Source organism: Entelurus aequoreus, linkage group LG04 (assembly GCF_033978785.1).
Source record: "Entelurus aequoreus isolate RoL-2023_Sb linkage group LG04, RoL_Eaeq_v1.1, whole genome shotgun sequence".
NCBI classification, from domain to species: Eukaryota; Metazoa; Chordata; class Actinopteri; order Syngnathiformes; family Syngnathidae; genus Entelurus; species Entelurus aequoreus.
The window spans coordinates 74,904,808-74,926,360 of NC_084734.1; the positions used below are offsets into that span (position 1 = coordinate 74,904,808).

Sequence of the window (21,553 nt, forward strand, 5' to 3'; positions counted from 1 at the left end):
TAGAGACAATGACAGGACCAACAATGACATGTGAGTGGGCGGCCTGAAAAACTACAGTTAAAGGGGAGCTGCAGTTTATTTTAATTCTGTCCATCATTCACAATTCTAATGTAAGACAAGTAAACATATGCTTACCTTTTTTTAATGCATACTAACTCTAATAAACGCTGTCAGCTAACAATGCAGCTAATGGGGTACGCTCTACTAAGCGCGCTAAAAAAATCTGAAAACCTCCATTATCGTTTGATATAATTTTGTATAAAAGTATATATGTAATTTAGTAACAGTAGTATTCATAATAACATTTAATGTTGACGTATTTTGCTTATTTTAAGCATACAGCAGCACAATATTTTCACAGACGCATCCCAACGTTAATTTTTCCTTTTGACAACAACTACAGTACTAATTATGGCACACTTCATGAGAGCCAACAAAGACTACTTTGGGACGAATGATGATCAGAACCTGAAATGTTTTAGCCTGAATACACGGAGGATGAGCTGCAAGTTTTAGAAGCTGTGTGGAAAACTGCTACAGCTTAAGTGAAGCACACAGCAGTATTGTAATGAAACTGTACATAGTCTGCTCTCACTGGGATGCGGACTGATGAGATGTCGTTTAGATGAAGAATTAATCATAATCCTCACAAGGTTAAAAAAAAATGTCATGTGTTTTCTCGCCAATGTCAAAGTTGACTAACTTCTCGGTTTATGGCCACAATGTAAGTAAAATGTAAGTATAGCTTCATTTTTTTCATTTAGTCAAGTCAAGTCAAGTCAACTTTATTTATATAGTACGTTTTCAACAACTTTTAAATTGAACCAAAGTGCTTTACAGGTTAAAAAAGCATAGAGCAAAAAAAAAAAAAAAAAAAAAAAAAAACTTTATAAAAAATGTATAACACCTACATGCAGACAAATCAAGCTTGGGTGACAGCAGTAATATACATTTGTGTTAAAATACGAGACCTTGACTATCGTTATGTGGAGCGACTTCCGTTCTCTTTGCTCCTGTCTTTACCCCTAGAAAGGGCTATATATCTGGCAAATGCAGACGGCTTTGTGCCTGGAGCTTTTTTCAACGTTTGGAAGTAAAGCCTTACATGTTTTTATTTATTTTTTTAGACCGCAATAATTTAACTTAATTATGGCCTATTAAATAGTCAAAATGTTGTAAATGTGTGCAACAATGTACCGATATTAGTTATTGCTGTTTTTTGTTTACCTTTGCTCGTTACTTGAAAATAAATGATTAATTTGATCTTGTGTTTAACTTTTCTGTTTATTGTTTTTTTTTGCTGTGCAGAACAAGGACATGGACTTTAACAAGGCAATATATAGAACAACAGACCAAAAAGAAATGACACAAAACATGTATATACCAGTTTGGATGATTCTTTAAAAACAAAGTAGTTTTATAACCTATACACATTAAACTGCAGTTGTTGTGATTAATGTCCTCTGCCTTCATTGCAAATAATTATATGAAAATAAAAATATTATGCTATCCCAATATTTACTACTACTGGGTATAATGCAACCAATTTGACAAAATTAGAAACATACATCAAATATGAATCACATACTAATGAAGTAACTGCTAAATAGGATTGTGTGGTGTTCCTGTATGGATAGACCGTGAGGAATCTTTCTGGGACATCATCTGGATTGTCTGCATGTTTTTAAAAGTACATGTCCTACTACAACAACGATTCAGAAGCAAACAAAAAAATCACAATTAAAAATAGCAGCTTTAAAATAATTGTCAACATGTGACACATCTTCATGACAACCATCTCCCATTATCGGTCGGCTCTAACTGCAGGAAAATCAGACGCCGGCGGTGCCGGTAGATCTTAGCCGCTTCCTCTAAACTAAGGTAAAAGATCAAGAGAACACAAAGAACGATTCAACATTCTTCTCTAAATTTCACCATTATTCAACCTCGTGCGAATAAGCAGCAGATACATGACGTAAATGTAAGAGCATGAACAACTGACATGACCAGGAAGTGTCTCGAAAACTAAACTCTCCCAATTTATATCGCTCCAGCCGCTGTTGGAGGACTCTGGCCAGGACCCACACTTGGTCGAATGCATGGGCTGGGTCCTTGGAAGGATGCAGCCCCCGAATTGAGACACAGCTACAATATCAATATGGCTGCATAAACTAGTTACCTCTGTGTGTTCACGGTGCCGCTAAAAATAGTTTGTCTGCATAAGCGCTCATACAACAATATTGTTAATACTTGGTCAATATACAGGTCACGGCATGTACCGGTAAGTGGAGTATTGTTGTCGGTTTTTGGATTATTTTTAGACGGCTTTATGGGTGGAATAGTGTACTTCCATTAGCTGCATTGTTAACCACCTCATTCATACTTGCCATATTTTACGTTTAAGAATGCATAAAAAAGAACACTATGTGTTTCTGTCTTGCATAGAGATTTTGAATAAGCAAGATTCTAAAAAAAAGTGCAGTTCCCCTTTAAATGGTTTGCAATGAGCATTAACGCAAAAATGTGTGTGTAATGTTTCGCTCTTATCACATCCTATCCTTTTACAAGGCATGCTCTGTTAGTGTTATTTGTAGCAATTCTGCTAGGCGTGCATTTATTTCTGCCAATGACAGTTGCAGCACAAAGGGGAACCCAACCTTGACTTTGGTCATGGAACTTATTTCCCACATCTTGTAGGCTATCTGAGCAGCTTCAGGGAAGAACTCTCCAGCTAAACTGCAATGATCAGTTTGGCACAACACAGCACAGTGAGCAGAGGCAACACAGAGAAATGTAGCAGAATTATGCAGTCATGGTCCTCGTCCCCTGCAGATGGTGCTATATCACCCCCGTGAGGTTGTTACTGTCACTCCCACACCACAGTACAGAGGTACTTACTCGTCATCTCCTCCACACAGATTCAGCAGAGTCCTCTTGTAATCACCTGATGTGTCATCCTGTGGTCAGCAAGAATTCATTAGATATATTCATATTAATACCATTAAACCATTATTGGTCAAATGTATCACATGGGCTCTGAATGCTGGATATATTTGTTGAGCAGAGTCTGCAATGAACTGTACTATCTAACCTACTCAGTGGCCTAGTGGTACCTACTCAGTGGCTTAGTGGTTAGAGTGTCCGCCCTGAGATCGGTAGGTTGTGAGTTCAAACCCTGGCCGAGTCATACCAAAGACTATAAAAATGGGACCCATTACCTCCCTGCTTGGCACTCAGCATCAAGGGTTGGAATTGGGGGTTCAATCACCAAAAATGATTCCCGGGCGTGGCACCGCTGCTGCCCACTGCTCCCCTCACCTCCCAGGGGGTGATCAAGGGGATGGGTCAAATGCAGAGGACAAATTTCACCACACCTAGTGTGTGTGTGACAATCATTGGTACTTTAACTTAACTTTAATTGTTATTTCTTGTTTTCTTACACTTGTCAGTCCCATTTGTCAGTATGCATTCATTACAGTTAGTCCTAGTGAGATGCAGTAGCCAGTGAGTTGTCTATTGGCATGGAGTTGCACGTGCTTGTTTTGTCTTATGTTGAGTTCTACAAAGTGTTCATACTGTAATTATTGTACTTATTACACAACAGCTGTTTGATTGTAACACGCATCTTAGTTGTAGTTTTGATTGCCAAATTTGGAAGTGTTGGAATGTCCACATAAATTCATTGATGCCAATTAGTCTTATGTGTATCGCAAATTAGCATTGAGCTAACACATTTTTAATGCATTTATTTTATGTATTTTATGTTGGAATGCCACTGTTTACTTTGTATCTCATGTATGTTGTATTGATCTACTTTATTTATGTGTTATTAGTTTAACAGTGTTTTAACGACAACCTGTTATCTGCCTGCTAAGCTAAGCCATGCCAACAAGTGTGAGGCTGATAATCTGGTGACCTGGTGCAGCGAAAACAACCCAGAGCGCAATGGTCTGAGGACAGCTAGTGGGGATAGTTGTTTGTGGAGTCTTTCCGCTTTCTGGGTACCACCATCACCCAGATCCTCAAGAAGGAGCTGAACATCACCTTCCTCATCAAGAAAGGACAGCAGAGGATGTACTTCCTGTGGCAGCTGAGGAAGTTCAACTTGCCATAGATCATGATGGTGCACGTCTACACTGCCATCATCGAGTCAATTTCCTCCTCCTCCATCATAGTCTGGTATGCGGCAGCCACAGCAAACTACTGTGTAAGTGCAGGCTGCAACGAGTCATCCGCTCTGCAGAGAAGGTTGCAGTCTACCATCACTCCATGACCTCCACACCTCCAGGACTCTGAGGCGGGCTGGTAAGATTGTGGCCGACCCCTCTGCCAAGAGGCTGCTGTTCGTCAGGACCAAAACCTCTCGAATCAAAACCAGTTTCTTCCCCTCTGATGTCAGACTAAACAACAATGTCCTTGCCCTTCCTCGTGACACCACATAACACAACTCTCATCAGCCTCATAGTCACAAAACATCACAGCGATGTGAAGGCTGAAACTGTTGCGTTACATTACGCTGAATGGACTTTACATGTTTCCTTATTTGCACCCAAATGTACCTTTTTTGTGTTTTATTTGTTAACTTTTTTGCAATTATGCTTATGCTAGACTTTAAAAAAAATATATTCTATATACTGTCAATAGCTTCTTATAATTCATTTTACTTTACTTTTTCATGTTTTTGCACCAATACACAAGACACATGTCTTATATGTGTAAATGTACTTGGCAATAAACACAGATTCTGATTCTAGTTCTGAAGAAGAGACAATAGCTTGTGCCGGGAGTTCTTATTTTTACGGACGTTTTAGATGCTGGTTGATATAATCCAATACCTGTTTCTTTGCTGATATCGGACCAATATCAGTATCGGTTCAGGACAACCCTAACTATTACTGTTAACCTCATTGTAGACATTATTGCATATTTTAATGACAGCAAAAGTTTGCCATCAGCCAATAAGATAAAATCATCTTTTATTAAACAGATAATTAAATTTGATGTATTAGAATGTATACAATTATTGGAAATGGTAGAACAATACTAAATTTTCCAGTATGCTTTACTTAGGGAATTATGTTTTGATTTGAGTGTTTAAGTACATTAGTATTTAGGCCAAAAACCTAACACATTCTTCCTGTTATTTTCTGTACTTACTGATTAATGATTTCAACGTCCTGTCATTTCAATTCAACATCCAGTAGGCTGGAGCCAAGTCCATTCAAATGTCAATTCTTCAAATAAGTTGAATTGAAATTTCTAATTCCGACTTGTGCACACACCAGATATATGCATGCTGTAGAGGTTATTTGACTTTCTGTTACCGTAATCATGTTGTAGAGTGACTTCTCATATCGGAGCCTGAAACACTCGCGAATGTCCAACATGTCTATTTCACTGCGAGAAATCATGATCCTGATCAAGGTGTTGTCAGCTGTACCTAGACCCTGGAAATAAGCAGAGATTGGAGTGGGCTGTTTTAACTGTATTTTTTTTTTTTAGAGGAATGTGACCCTGGGTTTGACATATACTTTTACCTTCATTGACTTGTATAGGCGCCTGGCAAAGAACATGGGAACACTGCGTATGCACTGCACTGTGTGAGAAAAAACACTGTTAGTTGCGTGTTGCATTTAGTGGTTACTTCATCACAACAGCTGAGTGGTGTCTTACCAACAGCAAGCATCAGCCTCTCAAAGTCTCCCGACAGCTCGTTCTTAATGCTGTCCTCAATGGAGGTCTCTGTATTCTTCTCGTATGCATCAAAAACTGCATAGTCAAGGTGTGGGAGAAAGGCTTTTAACTTCACTAAAAAACAACTTTATTCTTACTTTCTCTTTTGAAGTTTTTACTCTAGTTCACAAATACACAACTGCAGGTCACACGAGAAGCATCCGAAATGTCACACATGCATGCTCATTCCTTTCTCACCCATGTGGAGGTGGGTCACACTGCGGTTGCCCAGAATCGTGATGAATTTGGCCTCGTCGGTCCCCCACTTCTCTTCGCCAGCAGCATAAAGGTCCTGTGTTGAGACAAGAAAGACAAAAGAAGGCAGCATTACAATCAAACTACATTACAGTGAGAAATGGCCGTAGAGTCCATTTGATCAATATTGGGCCAATATTAGGAATGATGACGTCATACTAATAAATCTTTTTTTTTTTTAAATGCTCCAATTAGGCCAGATTACCCGTACTATGCTGAAGATGGGTTAGGGTGAGCAAATCAAGCACTCCTTTTCTCCTACCTGTCCCGTGCTGTAAAGTTCCTCTGAGCTCACTGTAAAAAAACATGGCGTCGATTTGTTGGGACTTCTTGAATGTTTCAGAGGAACAGAAACTTTTGCACTAAATGTTCTGAAAACATTCCACAAAGATGGAAAAAACCACAGAGCTTCAACACATCAAACATTATCAGCCCCCTGAAACGTCAGCATCGCTACAAAGTTGTTTTAAAAAGCGTATGAAGCCGCTTGCTGCTAAAAAGATGCAGCAAAGTTAGCCGCAAAGAAACATTTGCACAAACCAGAGATAAATCTACATTTAAAAAATAATACATACAAATGAGTTACCGATATTGGCTTGAAAAAATAAATAACGTTCATCCCTATTCAAAATAAATGGTCAGGTGAAAAAAGTAGAAGTGAATCGTGCGCTAAAATGGGTAACACAAAATTTAAATACCAATAGCTTGCAAACCCGAAAAAGAGAGAAGAAAAGAGAAATAAAGGCAGTAAAATATGGAGTGCCTCTTGAAAATCATATTCTTATGTAATGGCTTCCAGCGAGTGTGACTCTGTGATAATACGTTGTGTAAACCTCATTGCCCGATGCCTTAAGAGCTGAGCTGGACAATAAGTTGACAGATAACCTTTTTTTCTGTACAGTGGTACCTCGGTTTGTTTCAAAAGGTGGGACAAAGACCGAATAATTCGAAAACACGCAAATTCAATTAATCTTTTCCAAACACCCAAAAACACTTCTCAAGGAGAATAATACTGATATGCTCTGTACCGAGGATGTCGTTGTGGCTTGTGCAGCCCTTTGAGACACTTGTGATTTAGGGCTATATAAATAAACATTGATTGATTGATTGATATGCGGATCACGCGCTGGGTGCAATCTGTGAAGGGCCGCGTTTTGCGTAAATAAGCGCATGTAAAATGTCAATTATTGAAAGAGACGGCGCTTCATACGACATTTTACCAGAAATGTGTTCCTAACCCATTCCTGCTTCGCCAATGATTAGTATTTGATGGTGAATGTGCATTGTCAAAGACCCCCATTGCGCACATCTTTAGTGAGCAAGTGAGCAGTCATTCTGGGTTCGTGTCAGGACGTTATCCAAAAATACATCAAAATGTATTATTTTTGTTCGTTATATGACTGAACAATTTATTTCCCATGAATTGCTTTTAGTACAAAAAATGCATCTAATTAAATTGAATTTTGACTAAAATAGTATAAGAATCATATAGTTTTACATTCAGAAAACAATGCAAGACAGATGAACGAATGAATGAATGAACATTTATCTTTTAACATCACTTTTACCCTAATTGAAGATGTGGATGCAAACTTCAGTCTTTACTACTTTCAATAATGTGTACCGTATTTTTCGGACTATAAGTCGCTCCGGAGTATACGTCGCACCGGCCGAAAATGAACAATAAAAAAGGAAAAAAACATATACGTCGCACTGGAGTATAAGTCGCATTTTTGGGGGAAATTTATTTGATAAAATCCAACACCAAGAATAGACATTTGAAAGGCAATTTAAAATAAATAAAGAATATGACGTACAAATAACCAACTGAGAACGTGCCTGGTATGTTAACGCAACACATCATGGCAAGAGTCATTCAAATAACTATAACATATAGGACATGCTATACGTTTACCAAACAATCTGTCACTCCCGATCGCTAAATCCGATGAAATCTTCCTCCCCGGTGTCGCCTCTGGTATGCGCCGTTTCCTTTCTTTCTGCTGCTCGATCGCCGTTTTCTCCTGCATATTTTACTACGTCCGGCTTTTAATCTGCAGTATATGATTTCCTTTTCGGTGCCATTTTAGTTCAGCCCTTCTCAGTTTTTATAAGTTACCGCCAATGTTGAAATGATCCATTTTAATAGCTACGGATGTAGCAGCAGTTAGCATCCCATGACCCACAATGCACTTCTGCCATGACGCACAATGCACTTCTGCCATGACCCGCCCCTGCCGAATTCTTATTGGTTGACGTGTGTGACAATTGCTGACGTGTGTGTGACGATTGCGGACATTTGCTTCGTCTCTTACGCGAATGAGATAAATAATATTATTTGATATTTTACGGTAATTTAATGTGTTAATAATTTCACACATAAATCGCTCCGGAGTATAAGTCGCACCCCCGGCCAAACTATGAAAAAAACTGCGATTTATAATCCGAAAAATACGGTCCCTCTTTCCTTATCAAAGAGCTTATTAAAACACTTGTAACCTTCAGTTGCGAGTGTTTTTCAGATCCTCACCAGCGCATCTTGCTCCACCAGATCTGCGTTGACAACTCCCGACTCATCTCTGGTCCCCTGAAAGCATGACAACGAGTTGACCATCACGCCAGAAGTAAATATTCTTGCTTGATGACTTGATGGTGTTTCCTGCTGCTGACCACGTCATGCCTAAGATAAATCACCTGGAGTAAAACAACCAGCATCTTCTTAAAGTGACCAGAAGTGTCAGCGATCACATCCTCCTCCATGTTTCTACCGTAGGCTGGAAACAAAAACAAACATCAGCGTATAACTGATTGAGTTCTCAATACCGGAGAAAAACAGGCCTCACCATCCTTGTATGCTTGAACCATGTCATGTATTTGTTTGTTGTTTCTTGAAGCCAGGATTTCAATCAAACACCCCTCGTTGGTTCCAGCGCCCTTGAGACGTAAGCAAGAAGTTCAATATAACGTGTTACCTCACAAGAATAAAAAAGAATGGGGTAAACGTCTTACTTTAAGTGCATCTTTGATTTCTTTGGCATCGTGGTATGCCGGAGTTCTCATCAGACTCACAATGAGGCGCTCAAATTTACCCGTCAGCTCATATTTCAGATCCTCAATAAGATCCTGCAACAAAAACAAAGTGCTCCCACTTGCTAATTCAATGTGTAAATATGATGAGATGTACCTTTCCATAGGTACACTTGTATGCGGCAATGACTTCCTGCCTCTGGGCGTTACTGCGAGAGCTGACCAGGTCCAAAATGGCTTCTTTGTCACTGCCTGAGGAGCATGTTGCGTACATGCATCACAGACTGCAGGAAGACGACGGTGCAGTTTGCAGACACTCACCCATGCCTTTCATGGCAGTGTACAAAGCCTCAGCATCGGTGGCGGGATCAAAACCTGCGGCATTTGTAATTGTGCCTCGGAACACCTGAAAAAATGCAATCGTCATGATCTTTGTATTATCTTTTTAGGGGCGGCGTGGCTCAGATGCTGGATACTATTTTGAGGGTTCTTGGTTCTAATCCATCTTCCGCCATGAAAGTCACAGCCATTGTGACCTTAGGCAAGACATTTCATCCACCTTGCTCCCAGTTTGCTTACACTGGTTTATGAATGTGTAGGCGAAAAGCTCTGGCTACAAATGTAGCTTACCACCATCATCGCTCTGAGTGTCTACAAAAGCGTTATATAAATCTAGTCCATTATTATTATCATTATCTTTGCTTTGATGACCATACATAGGCATTACTCAATGTCTTTATTAGAATACAATCAGATACATAACACTAGAAAAGTATAAAAGGCAGTGTTTCACCATGTATTTAAATTTCTATGGCAGTTCGCCCTCGCTGATAAACACATTATAATGGGACTGTTTGTCTGTTCCACACCTAGAACCAACCACCACATCACTGAAAGGCTTAGGTGACAAGTATTTAGAGTGAATCTTCTCTCATGCTACATTCATTTGTCACATGCAAAGATGTACTTTACTTATTTATCATATACTGTTATGTGGACCCCGACTTAAACAAGTTAAAAAACTTATTCGGGTGTTACCATTTAGTGGTCAATTGTACGGAATATGTACTTCACTGTGCAATCTACTAATAAAAGTTTCAATCAATCAATCAAACATGTATCTCATTCTATTCATCGGACAAGTGCATGACAAAGTTAACTGTTGTTTGAATAAAAAACTCATCCAAAAAGTTCCAGTATCTTTATGACTGTAGAAAAAGGTAATTAAAACAACAAAACTATGGTTGGTCTTTTGCACAATACTGTATCAAGTTGATTTAGACTGAAGTAATGTCGACCTTCATCACAACATAGACAAAACAAAGCTGAATCTGAAGCCTGGAATGTTTTAGGGAATTGGCTTTTTTTGGGTATCCAACAGCAAACATGTACATGTTCAATGTGGTAAAGCTGAGTGCAAAGGGACAGCGAAGTGCTAGCAAAAGAGGGATCGCTTAAAAAAAACAACAACAAAAAAGTAGACAGAGCGCTAAGGTCCAGAAGACGAGAGAGGTTTTAAACTGTGATAATTTAAAAGTTGGAGTAGGAGTTGTTTGTCCAAAGGTCAAACAACCCTTCTTCAATTAATACCTTTTAAAATGTGCATGTGTTAAATTATTAAATATTTTGTTACTCAATGTATCATACTTTATTAGAGAAGCTTTTAGATTAACTTATTGGTTTTAAATACTGTAAAAGTAATAGAAAAGTGATGCTTTAAATAGATAAAGTGTAATTCGTATGTTTATAAGAAGAGAAGGTAAGGGTTAGTCAGAAAAATCCTTATTTATTTTAACTATTTTCCGTAAAAGTCGCATTGAAGCCAGAAAGTGTGTTATATTTGATTACTTGATTAATCGAACACATTTATCGATAGACTACCTGATTACTAAAATAATCAATAGCTGCAGTCCTAATGTTGATGATCTGTTGAACTGTTATACATCATGTGCCTGAATTACTAAGATCAAAATATTATGCGCTAAACAGCGCGTGCAAACAATAAAATAGCATGTACTATTAGTGGGCGTGTTGGGCGTGATCTACTAACACTGCTTGCGCAATTGAAAAACTGTGCGGACCACCTTATTTAAATAAGGCGGTCCGCGCTTTGCTATGTTTTAAAACATGCAGGAGACCTGTACCACTTTTTATGGGTATTTTAGGCGCAGCCGGTCTTGTGCAGTGCATTTACTGTCAGTTGAAACCACTTTTTTCCTTTATTTAACGCTGTGTAGGAACACATCTTGTGTCCTGTTTGCTACACAAATGGATAAAAAAAACAACTCTAGTTTCACTTCTCTTAGAACTCATTTCGACATCAAAGTGCAACGAGTCTGCAATATTCTTCCAGGATAAGGTTTCAGGCATTAATAATGCAATAATTCACAATAAACAAATTGCTACTCTGTTGACAGCTATACAACTAGAGATAACATTTCACTGCTATAATTGACAAAACAGTTGAAGAGATCATCCACACTCTGAGTCCATCAACATGCTGTCTTGATGAGTTACCCACTAGATTTCTAATGTCTGTGCTGAGCACTTTATGACCACATCTAGTTAACGTCTCACTTCAGACTGGAACATTTCCAAAGGCCGTAAAAACTGCTGTAATTAAGCACTTCTTAAAGAAGAGTAGTCGTGATGCCACAGTACTGAAAAACTATCGGCCCATATCAAACTTGCCATTTTTGGGTTGAGTCCAGGGAAAAAGTTGTATACCAACAGCGCAATGACTTTCTTTTGTATAACAATGTGTTTGATACTTTCCAAACTGGCTTTGGGCCCCACCGGAGCAGTGAAACAGCGCTGATCAAGGTGACAAATTATATCCACCTGAACACAGGTGCAGGAAAAGTCTCAGACTTGGTTCTGCTGGACCTGAGTGCTGCCTTTGACACAGTTGACCATACTATCTTCATACAGGGGTTAAACTCTGTAACTTGTTGGAATTGATCTATGAGGTTCCTCAGGGTCAATCCTGGCTGGGACCCTTATTTTTTAACTTGTACATGTTGCCACTAAATTAGCTCAAACGCAGCTTCAATGGTTCCTACCACAACTATGCAGATGACACTCAGATGAACGTGTCACTGACGGCAGGAGAAAGTCAACCTGCTGATTAACTTTGTCACTGCATCGAAACAGTTCAATGTGCGGATGCAAAACAGTTTTCTTCAGCTAAACAAAACTCAGACAAACCTAAGACAATACTGAAATCATTGTATGTGGCCCACAGAAGCAAAGGGAAACTATTAGTCACCTTGGGACCCACTCCCTCAAACATTATAATCAGGTCAGAAATCAAGGATTAGTAAGGGACTCAGACTCAGACTTTAACAGCCACATTAAGTTAATAACATCAGCAGCTTTTTACCACCTACAAATATTGCCAAAATCAGAGCAATAATGTTTAAATCCGTCTTAGAAAGACTAAACCATGTCTTAGTCTCCAGCATTTTAGAGTACTGTAATGGCATTCCCACTGGGCTCTCTAAACAAACTGTAAAGCAGCTGCAGTACATCCAGAATGATGCTGCTTGAGTCTTGACTAGAAATTAAGAATATGACTGTATTAGTCCAGTGCTTAGGTCACTGCATTGGCTTCCTGTTGTTCAGAGAATAGAATTTAAAAAAGCTTTGTACTTTCATGGTCTTGTGTCAAAGTACATCTCTGACATGTTAGAAGCATATGAACCATCTCAGGTTCTGAGAACCTCAGGAAGTGGTCCCCTGCTGGTGCCCAGAGTCAGGACTAAACATGGTGAGGCTGTATTTGATTTTTACACTGCAAAAAAATGATTAAGATAAAAAGGCTACATTTAAAAAAAATATATATCTTTTTTTTTTTTTTTTTACAAACTACTGAAATCAAATGGACAGACGATTTTACAATTTTACTTGATACGACGATCAAGTAAATCAGGATAAATCAAGATTTGTATATCTAGAAATTAGCAGGACTTTTAAACTAGAAAAAAATATTTTATTCTCAAATTAAGCGTCCTAGGATGTTGCAGAAACTTTAAACACAAATATTTTATTATAATAGTTTTTTTTTTTTAAATATTTTATTTTTCTAAACTACAATATAAACAAATAAAATAATTCATGCTAAAATTAAGATTAGTCAAATGGTAACAAATAAATAAATAGCTCTTAAAACTATGGACATTTATACAAATAACGTTTTGAATCTTGGCAGGTGGCAAATATTTTGGAACAGTTTTTCAGAAGATGTGAGACAGGCCTCAACTGTGGCAATGTTCAAATCAGGCTGAACTTTGCATACGACAAGTGCAAGTATTTTATCTACACTCTTTGCTTTTAATCTAATTACTTCATCGGTTTTTTTTATGATGATTTTATTTGTGTTCATGATTTTGTTCACCTTTTTGTAATTGTATGCATTTGTAAAGCAGTTTGAATTGCCTTGCATACGAATTGTAACATTAATTCAACTAATTCATCTGGAATATTTTCTTATGTGCTTGGAATAAAATAATATTAATTTGTTATGGGATTGAATCTCGCGCAACATGGAGGTGTTCGACTTTGGAGGTTCTTCTGCATTTCACATATTGCGTTTTTTTTTAATGTGGTCTTCCTTTGCAGGGTATCGAACTCCACAACATGTGACTGGACATGAGGTGGGAAATGTGTCTTCAAAGCAGCTGACTGCTTGCAGCTGTCCCACCACCTGCACACTAGCAACTTTTAATGTATGTATGTGTGTGGGTTGGTGTGTGTGTTTGTCTTGCTGGTTCAAGGTCGAAGGGGTGGGATCGTGGGAGTGTCGTGGACAGCATGGAGTCAGATTACACGCGCATTGCAGGGCTCTTTCTTTCAAATGTGACAAAAAAAGGTCATGAACAAGCCCCTTATAAAAACAATAAACAACAGTTCCTCACGGCCATGATTGTGGTCAACTAACGTTGTGAGGGAAGTGGGCTAAGTCATTGCAGGTTGTGAGAAGCGTTCATTGCAGCAGCTGCCGTGCAGATCAATGCCGCACTGGGGCAGTCAGCCAAAAAGCTGCACGTTCACTCCAACCACGACAGCTGGACTGCTTCAGTCACATAGCAACCACCAAAACAAGCCCATAGCAACAAGACTTTGAGCAAAATCCTCAAAGTGGGCCTAATATGGAAGAGTCCAAATGGCCTGGGCGCCAGGGTTAACTGAATATTGGTGGCTTTATTCAGTATCCTGCACTCTCTGATTAACAAAATATCTGCCTTTTTTAAGAATGACAATATTTTTTATTTTTTTGGCACAGATTGGTATTCATTTAAAACTTTGTTTAAAAATATAATACATGTACCTTTAGTTTGATGTCCAGTCACACCGCATCGTACTGAGAAGTGTTTCCAGTATTTTGGATAGTTCATACATCCTAAAGTGAGCTGTGCAGCAAGCATCCTCTGCAGTATTAGACATTTATGTTTGTCTAGGGCTATTCTTTCCTGAAATGTGTAACTCTGTCAAAGCCCCAAAACAAATGTCCCCTGTAGAGGACGCTGACTTTAAGGAAGGTATGAGAAGAAAAAACACCCCTCAATATGTTCAATGCAGATCATGCACTGTGCGTAGGGTTCCTCGATACGTGGGTAGCCCTATTTTTGTATGAAGAAGCGCGTGTAAAATGTCAAATTAATGAATTAATGAATAACCGCAAACATGTTTCTAAACCAGGGGTGGGCAAACTACAGTTGGTCCCTTTAATACGGCCCGTCAAATATTAAAACAGATTTCAGCAAAGCTCTGTTTTGAGAATTGCCACAACAAAACTGATACTAGACTTGGACGCACTGGCAAAAAAGGGTGATCAACAACGCTGCTCCCACTAAAAGACAATGTAAGTGTTAACCCTTTAATACCATTGTTATGTTTATTTGATGTTCTGATATGATATTGTTGAAAATAGCTGTAATATGATCAAAATAGCCCATGTTTGGGAAGTTTACTCTTAGTTCCAACATGTATGATATGCTTTGAAATGCATCATGTGCTCGCCCGGCCCGTCAAATTTCAAAAGCCAATGTGGCCCCAAGCCAAAAAGTTAGCCCACCCTTGTTCTAAACCCTTCCTTCTCCGTCACTGATAACAATTAGGGCTGTCAAGTAATATATATTTTTGAATCAGGTTAATCACACTCTTGAACTGTGATTAATCATGGGTTTTTATTTGCTTGCATACATAACATTTGCTTAAGAAAATACCCCAATATTTGGATACAAATGCAATTTGGTAGTCAAGATGTCATACATAAATGTTTTTTTAAGTGTTTTACTGAATTAGAAAGTCATTGATTTGCTCAAACCTTTGTGACAGTAAGTATGGTAAAAATTTAGTGCACATTTTGAAAGTCATTGCAATAATTTTGCAAACAAGGTACAGTTACTAATCGATAGTGTGGTAAACACACTTATAAACAACACAACATAGTGCACCATATAAATCTGCATTTACTCTTCTTTAGTTTAACCAGTTGTTTAAACAAAAAAGCTTGTTTACCTCTTCAGATGTCAATGCTGATCTCTTTTTGGGTACAATGCGACCCCAGCTCATTGTAATTACTTATAGATGTCCAATGTTCTCCAGAAAGCAAAATAAATTCACATTCAACCAGTAGTTGCAACTTGATGCTCTTGTTTGTGTAGCACAGTTGGTGTATCCTTGCTGTAATTGTGCCTCTCCAAGGTATTGTACCACAGTTATGAATGACATCTTCTTGGAGGACTTGGTCTTCACAAATGTTAAATGGCTTACATGCGGGGGTAGTCTATTTAGCAAGGCATTTTCATTTACGTGGTATTTTTGTTGAGAAAATTGACGCAGGTAAACTGCCAGCGTAGCGTTTTCTTTTGCTTCTTGTTGATGTTGCATTCATTCTATCGGCGCCACCTTCAAGTACGTGTTTCGCTTTAAGACATACTTGCCAACCCTCCCGTTTTTAGCGGGAGAATCCCGGTATTCAGCGCCTCTCCCGACAACCTCCCGGCAGAGATTTTCTCCCGACAAACTCCCGGTATTCAGCCGGAGCTGGAGGCCACGCCCCCCTCCAGCTCAATACGGACCTGAGACTGAGTGGGGACAGCCTGTTCTCACGTCCGCTTTCCCACAATATAAACAGCTTGCCTGCCCAATGACGTCATAACATCTAGGGCTTTTAGAGAGTAGAGTGCACAACTGCGCACACAACAAGGAGACGAAGCAGAAGAACGAGGAAATTACAGACATGGCGACGCCGTCGACGAGCACGATGAAGAAATACGCTTGCAAGTTCCAAAACGAATGGAAACAAGAATTTCAGTTCATCCAGGACAGTTCGAAGGGGAAGGTGTATGTTGCCTGTAAATTTTGTAGAACAGACTTCTTCATTGAACACGGTGGCCGAAATGATATACTCATCATGAACGGAGAAGTTAAACAGGACAATACTGCCATCTAATGGATAGCCACCGGAACACTGAAATTCAAGTATTTATTTTATTTACATGTAAATAAAATAAATATATATATATATATATATATAGCTAGAATTCACTGAAAGTCAAGTATTTCATACATATACCTGTATATATGTATATATATATATATATATATATATATATATATATATATATATATATATATATATATATATATATATATATATATATATATGAAATACTCGAGTTGGTGAATTCTAGCTGTTAATAATAACGCCCCCAACCACGCCCCCCCGCCCCCAACCACCCCCGACCAAGATGTACTAAAATGTACTATTTATTCACTGTTCTGTTACAGAGAACAAGGAAATGGGATACAATTGCTATGGTATGAAAAGGGGTAGGATTAAATAAGCTCAGCTTCTTCCTACTCCTTTTCGGACATGCTGTAATGAAACAACTTGAAATATGTGATAATTGACTTTCAGTGTTGTATGCATGTTCGAAATAAACTGAAACTGAACTGAACTCCATCCATCCATTTTCTACAGCTTGTCCCTTTCGGGGTTACGGGGGGTGCTGGAGCCTATCTCAGCTGCATTCGGGCGGAAGGCGGGGTACACCCTGGACAAGTCGCCACTCTATCGCAGGGCCAACACAGATAGATTTAGTGTTGGCAATCAACCTATCCCCAGGTGCATGTTTTTGGAGGTGGGAGGAAGCCGGAGTACCCGGAGGGAACCCACACAGTCACGGGGAGAACATACAAACTCCACACAGAAAGATCCCGAGCCCGGGATTGAACTCAGGACCTTCGTATTGTGAGGTACATGTATTAACCCCTCTCACACCGTGCTGCCACTGAACTGAACTGAACTGGTTAAATTAACTAAGGATACACAAAACATATACCGTATCATAGGCACCGATGTCCGGGGGTGCTTCGGGGCCCGAGCTCCCACGGACAATGCCGAGCACCCACGTGGGATTGATGGCAACTTTCAATCTTTAAAATAAATTTGGAAAAATCAATATTGTCGTAGTTAATTTTGTGGCGAGTTTGGTCCGTTTCACAAAATAATAAAGCCACAATTCATATGGGATATTAACTTTGCTGAACGTCTTTTTTTTTTTAATACACACACACGAGCACCCACTGGCAGAAATGTAGATGGGCGCCTATGTACCGTATAACAATTGTTATCAATAATGCTCAGACTCAAAATCGAGCGTACATTATCTTTGAGAATGCAAATTGGTCAGATTTGGCAGAAGGTGTGCAGGGTGACACCTTACACTGCTGACAGGTGGCTCTCTCTGTGCTCACACCTTCATTCACACACACACACAGGATGGGTTATCCACGCCTCATTAAAATGACACAAAGATGAGGGTCCGCTTACCATCTTTGTGCAGTATTTGGTCGTCTGTGTGAGCACACCGCAGAAATCAATAGTTGGAGGCCTAGAAGGAAAGAGAGCGACAAGAGCAATGCTTAACAGAGTAAAACAACTTGCACTGAGCCTAGTCTATAAAATCCGCTATACTTCCCTGATACCTAAGTACATGTCAAACTACTTCCTTAACGTAAATGACCGCTATAACCACAAAACCAGGGAGAGCGCCACTAACCACGTTAAACCCAGATTCCGATCTAACAAAGGTCTTAACTCATTCTCTTTCTATGCCACATCAATGTGGAATGCGCTCCCAACAGGTGTAAAAGAAAGGGCATCTCTATCCTCCTTCAAAACCGCACTAAAAGAACACCTCCAGGCAACTTCAACCCTAAACTAACACCCTCCCCGGATTGTTAATAATCAAATGTAAATAATCAAATGTAGATACTTTTTCTTATGCTTTCTGATCTCTCTCTCTCTCTCTCTCTCTCTCTCTCTCTCTCTGTCCACTACTTGCTGTACATATCCTACCAAGTCAGACCTACACTGTTTCAATGTACATTTCTCTGATGATACAATTGTTGATGACTGAAGTGATGATAACAACCAAACCTACCCCCCCACCCCCCTCCACATCCCACACCCCGGATTGTAAATAATGTAAATAATTCAATGTATATACTCTGATGATTATCTTGTGTGATGACTGTATTATGATGATAGTATATATCCAGTGTTGGGACTAACGCGTTACAAAGTAATGCGTTACTTTAACGCCGTTAGTTTTGGCGGTAACTAGTAATCTAATGCGTTATTTTTTTATCTTCAGTAACTCAGTTACCGTTGCTACATGATGCGTTACTGCGTTCTTTTACGTTATTTTTTATGTAGTATCGGCTAGAAACAGAAGATCTGAGTGTGTTTTATTGCAGCGCTGCAGTGTCGTGCTTCTGAATCTCTTGTGTCACAAGCAGAGGCGCGTTCTTGGTGTGTCTGGTTGTGGGGAGGGAGGGGAGGGGAGGGGGGTGCGCAATACAACGTAAACCGTTGGCCAACCAAAAAGTAACCACAGAACACTATACGGTATAGTGTTATAGCGGACGTGACGACAGGCTGTCCTCACTCAGGTCTGCACGGACCTGGAGGGGGCGTGCCTTAAGTCCGGCTGGAAATCGAGAGAAATTCGGGAGAATGGTTGTCCCGGGGAGAGGCACTGTAATTCAGAAGGGTTGGCAAGTATGAGGTATTCTCACTTCTTTTCTTTTGTCGAACACAAAGAAAAGAACATTTTAGTTAAATGTAAGTTGTGTCTTGGATCAAAGATCCCGTCTACTGCCCAAAAGAACAATTCAAATCTGCCTGGTTAGGCTTTGTGTATGTCACGTGTGCCTTCCTTGGGTAAAGCCAGGTTTACAGCTATGTTGTTATTATGCTGTTTGTTACTTATGTACACTACTGTTCAAAAGTTTGGGGTCACCCAAACAATTTTGTGGAATAGCCTTCATTTCTAAGAACAAGAATAGACTGTCGAGTTTCAGATGAAAGTTCTCTTTTTCTGGCCATTTTGAGCGTTTAATTGACCCCACAAATGTGATGCTCCAGAAACTCAATCTGCTCAAAGGAAGGTCAGTTTTGTAGCTTCTGTAACGAGCTAAACTGTTTTCAGATGTGTGAACATGATTGCACAAGGGTTTTCTAATCATCAATTAGCCTTCTGAGCCAATGAGCAAACACATTGTACCATTAGAACACTGGAGTGATAGTTGCTGGAAATGGGCCTCTATACACCTATGTAGATATTGCACCAAAAACCAGACATTTGCAGCTAGAATAGTCATTTACCACATTAGCAATGTATAGAGTGTATTTCTTTAAAGTTAAGACTAGTTTAAAGTTATCTTCATTGAAAAGTACAGCGCTTTTCCTTCAAAAATGAGGACATTTCAATGTTACCCCAAACTTTTGAACGGTAGTGTATGTTATGTTGGAGCTATTTAAAATAGTTTTGTCAATTTGTTCTGGCCTGAAATAAATTGGCCCTTTGAAACATATCTTTGTCTTTGTGTGTTGTATGTAGACCACATTGCTTAGCAGAGTTCAGTGATGCAAATACATGTCAAGTGGATCAACAGATTGTATTATTCTCCAGTGCAATAACAGTACTGAAATGAAGGCTAAAAGGGTAGGTAAATAGTTACTAAATAGTTACTTTTCACAGTAACGCATTACTTTTTGGTGTAAGTAACTGAGTTAGTAACTGAGTTACTTTTGAAATAAAGTAACTAGTAACTGTAACTAGTTACTGGTTTTCAGTAACTAACCCAACACTGCATATAGCTGATAGTATACGGTATATCTGTATCAACTTAAAAAAGTTGAAAAACTTATTTGGGTGTTACCATTTAGTGGTCAATTGTATGGAATATGTACTTCACTGTGCAAGCTACTAATAAAAGTCTCAATCAATAAAAAAAAAACTAATTCTCCATGCAAAGAGTCACAGTGACTCCTCTCACGGGTAATCTAATCAGTGGTGCTGCCTCAACAGCAGTGTTAGTCTCTAACACCACAGCCTCTTCTTTCTCATGCACGTTCTTAGAAATGTCATATTTTGAGTCACGTTTAGAAGAAAAGTCTAGTTCCTGAAAAGGGTGTTAAGCTAACTCACAACAGGCTTGGTGCCCCTCTGGGTAGGAGAGAAGCCCCCCATTGGTTGTGAAATGCAGCACTGTTAGTCGAAGAAGTGCTGTGTAATTCTAAAAATAGCAATAGAATGCAGTCTGAGGGTCTGGGCCTCGACCGTACCACACCCTTGTACCCCACTCTTCTCAACACTTCTCAAACAAGTCACCTCGAAGTAGCTAACACGCAACGCAGAATGAACTAACTGATATAAAAAAAACAATATCTTACCTGTTTCAGAGAGTGTGGTTACAAGGATAGGTGGGGTAGAACGGTGGCGTCCCGCCGACTGCTCTTCTGTCTTTGCGGACCGTTACGTGTCCCACCTCCTGCGTGACGTCACGACGGCGGCGCTCTCGCACGTCCCGGGGGTTGAACTGATACAGTATGACTTTACGCACAACTTTTACGCGTAACTATGCGCACATTTTCTCTAAGTTGTTCTCCGCGTACAAGAAGCTACCATTCGACTCAGTTGACTTTTTGTCCGATGAAGATTATTATCATGCCCTTTTTTTTTTTTTTTTTTTAACATATCCGAGATGAGTCAGTCACGCGGAGGAATCGGGATAGAGTTTGAATTTGGATCAAAAGAGGATAGTTCAGGGGTCCCCAAACTACGGCCCGCGGGCCGAATATGGCCTGCCAGCGTCCAAAATCCGGCCTGCGGGAAGTCCCAAGTTTAAAAAAAATATATATACAGTATATATATATATATATATACATACATATACAAACCAATATGAGTTGGGAAATTGTGTTAGATGTAAATATAAACGGAATACAATGATTTGCAAATCATTTTCAACCCATATTCAGTTGAATATACAAAAAAGACAACATATTTGATGTTCAAACTGATAAACTTTTTTTTTTTTTGCAAATAATCATTAACTTTAGAATTTGATGCCAGCAACACGTGACAAAAAAGTTGGGAAAGGTGGCAATAAATACTGATAAAGTTGAGGAATGCTAATCAAACACTTATTTGGAACATCCCACAGGTGAACAGGCAAA

At 39.2% G+C, this 21,553-nt stretch overlaps 1 protein-coding gene across 2 annotated transcripts in view; it reads right to left on the minus strand.

Moving 5' to 3' along the window:
• The window catches only part of anxa6 (annexin A6), a 37,996-nt gene extending 17,019 nt beyond the window's left edge, over positions 1-20,977 (minus strand). The window contains exons 1-14 of one of the 2 annotated variants that reach the window (XM_062045691.1): positions 20,768-20,977; positions 17,858-17,918; positions 9,337-9,421; positions 9,173-9,267; positions 8,998-9,111; positions 8,832-8,922; positions 8,683-8,762; positions 8,519-8,575; positions 5,932-6,025; positions 5,674-5,769; positions 5,538-5,596; positions 5,325-5,447; positions 2,899-2,957; positions 2,658-2,736 (exon numbers count right to left, since the gene is read on the minus strand). In XM_062045691.1, coding sequence (XP_061901675.1) covers positions 2,658-2,736; positions 2,899-2,957; positions 5,325-5,447; positions 5,538-5,596; positions 5,674-5,769; positions 5,932-6,025; positions 8,519-8,575; positions 8,683-8,762; positions 8,832-8,922; positions 8,998-9,111; positions 9,173-9,267; positions 9,337-9,421; positions 17,858-17,860 — 1,035 coding nt within the window. In that variant the 5' untranslated portion in view covers positions 17,861-17,918; positions 20,768-20,977. The remainder of the gene's footprint in view (positions 1-2,657; positions 2,737-2,898; positions 2,958-5,324; positions 5,448-5,537; positions 5,597-5,673; positions 5,770-5,931; positions 6,026-8,518; positions 8,576-8,682; positions 8,763-8,831; positions 8,923-8,997; positions 9,112-9,172; positions 9,268-9,336; positions 9,422-17,857; positions 17,919-20,767) is intronic. The other variant, XM_062045692.1, reaches the window with a different exon arrangement.
• Between the last annotated feature and the right edge of the window lie 576 nt (positions 20,978-21,553).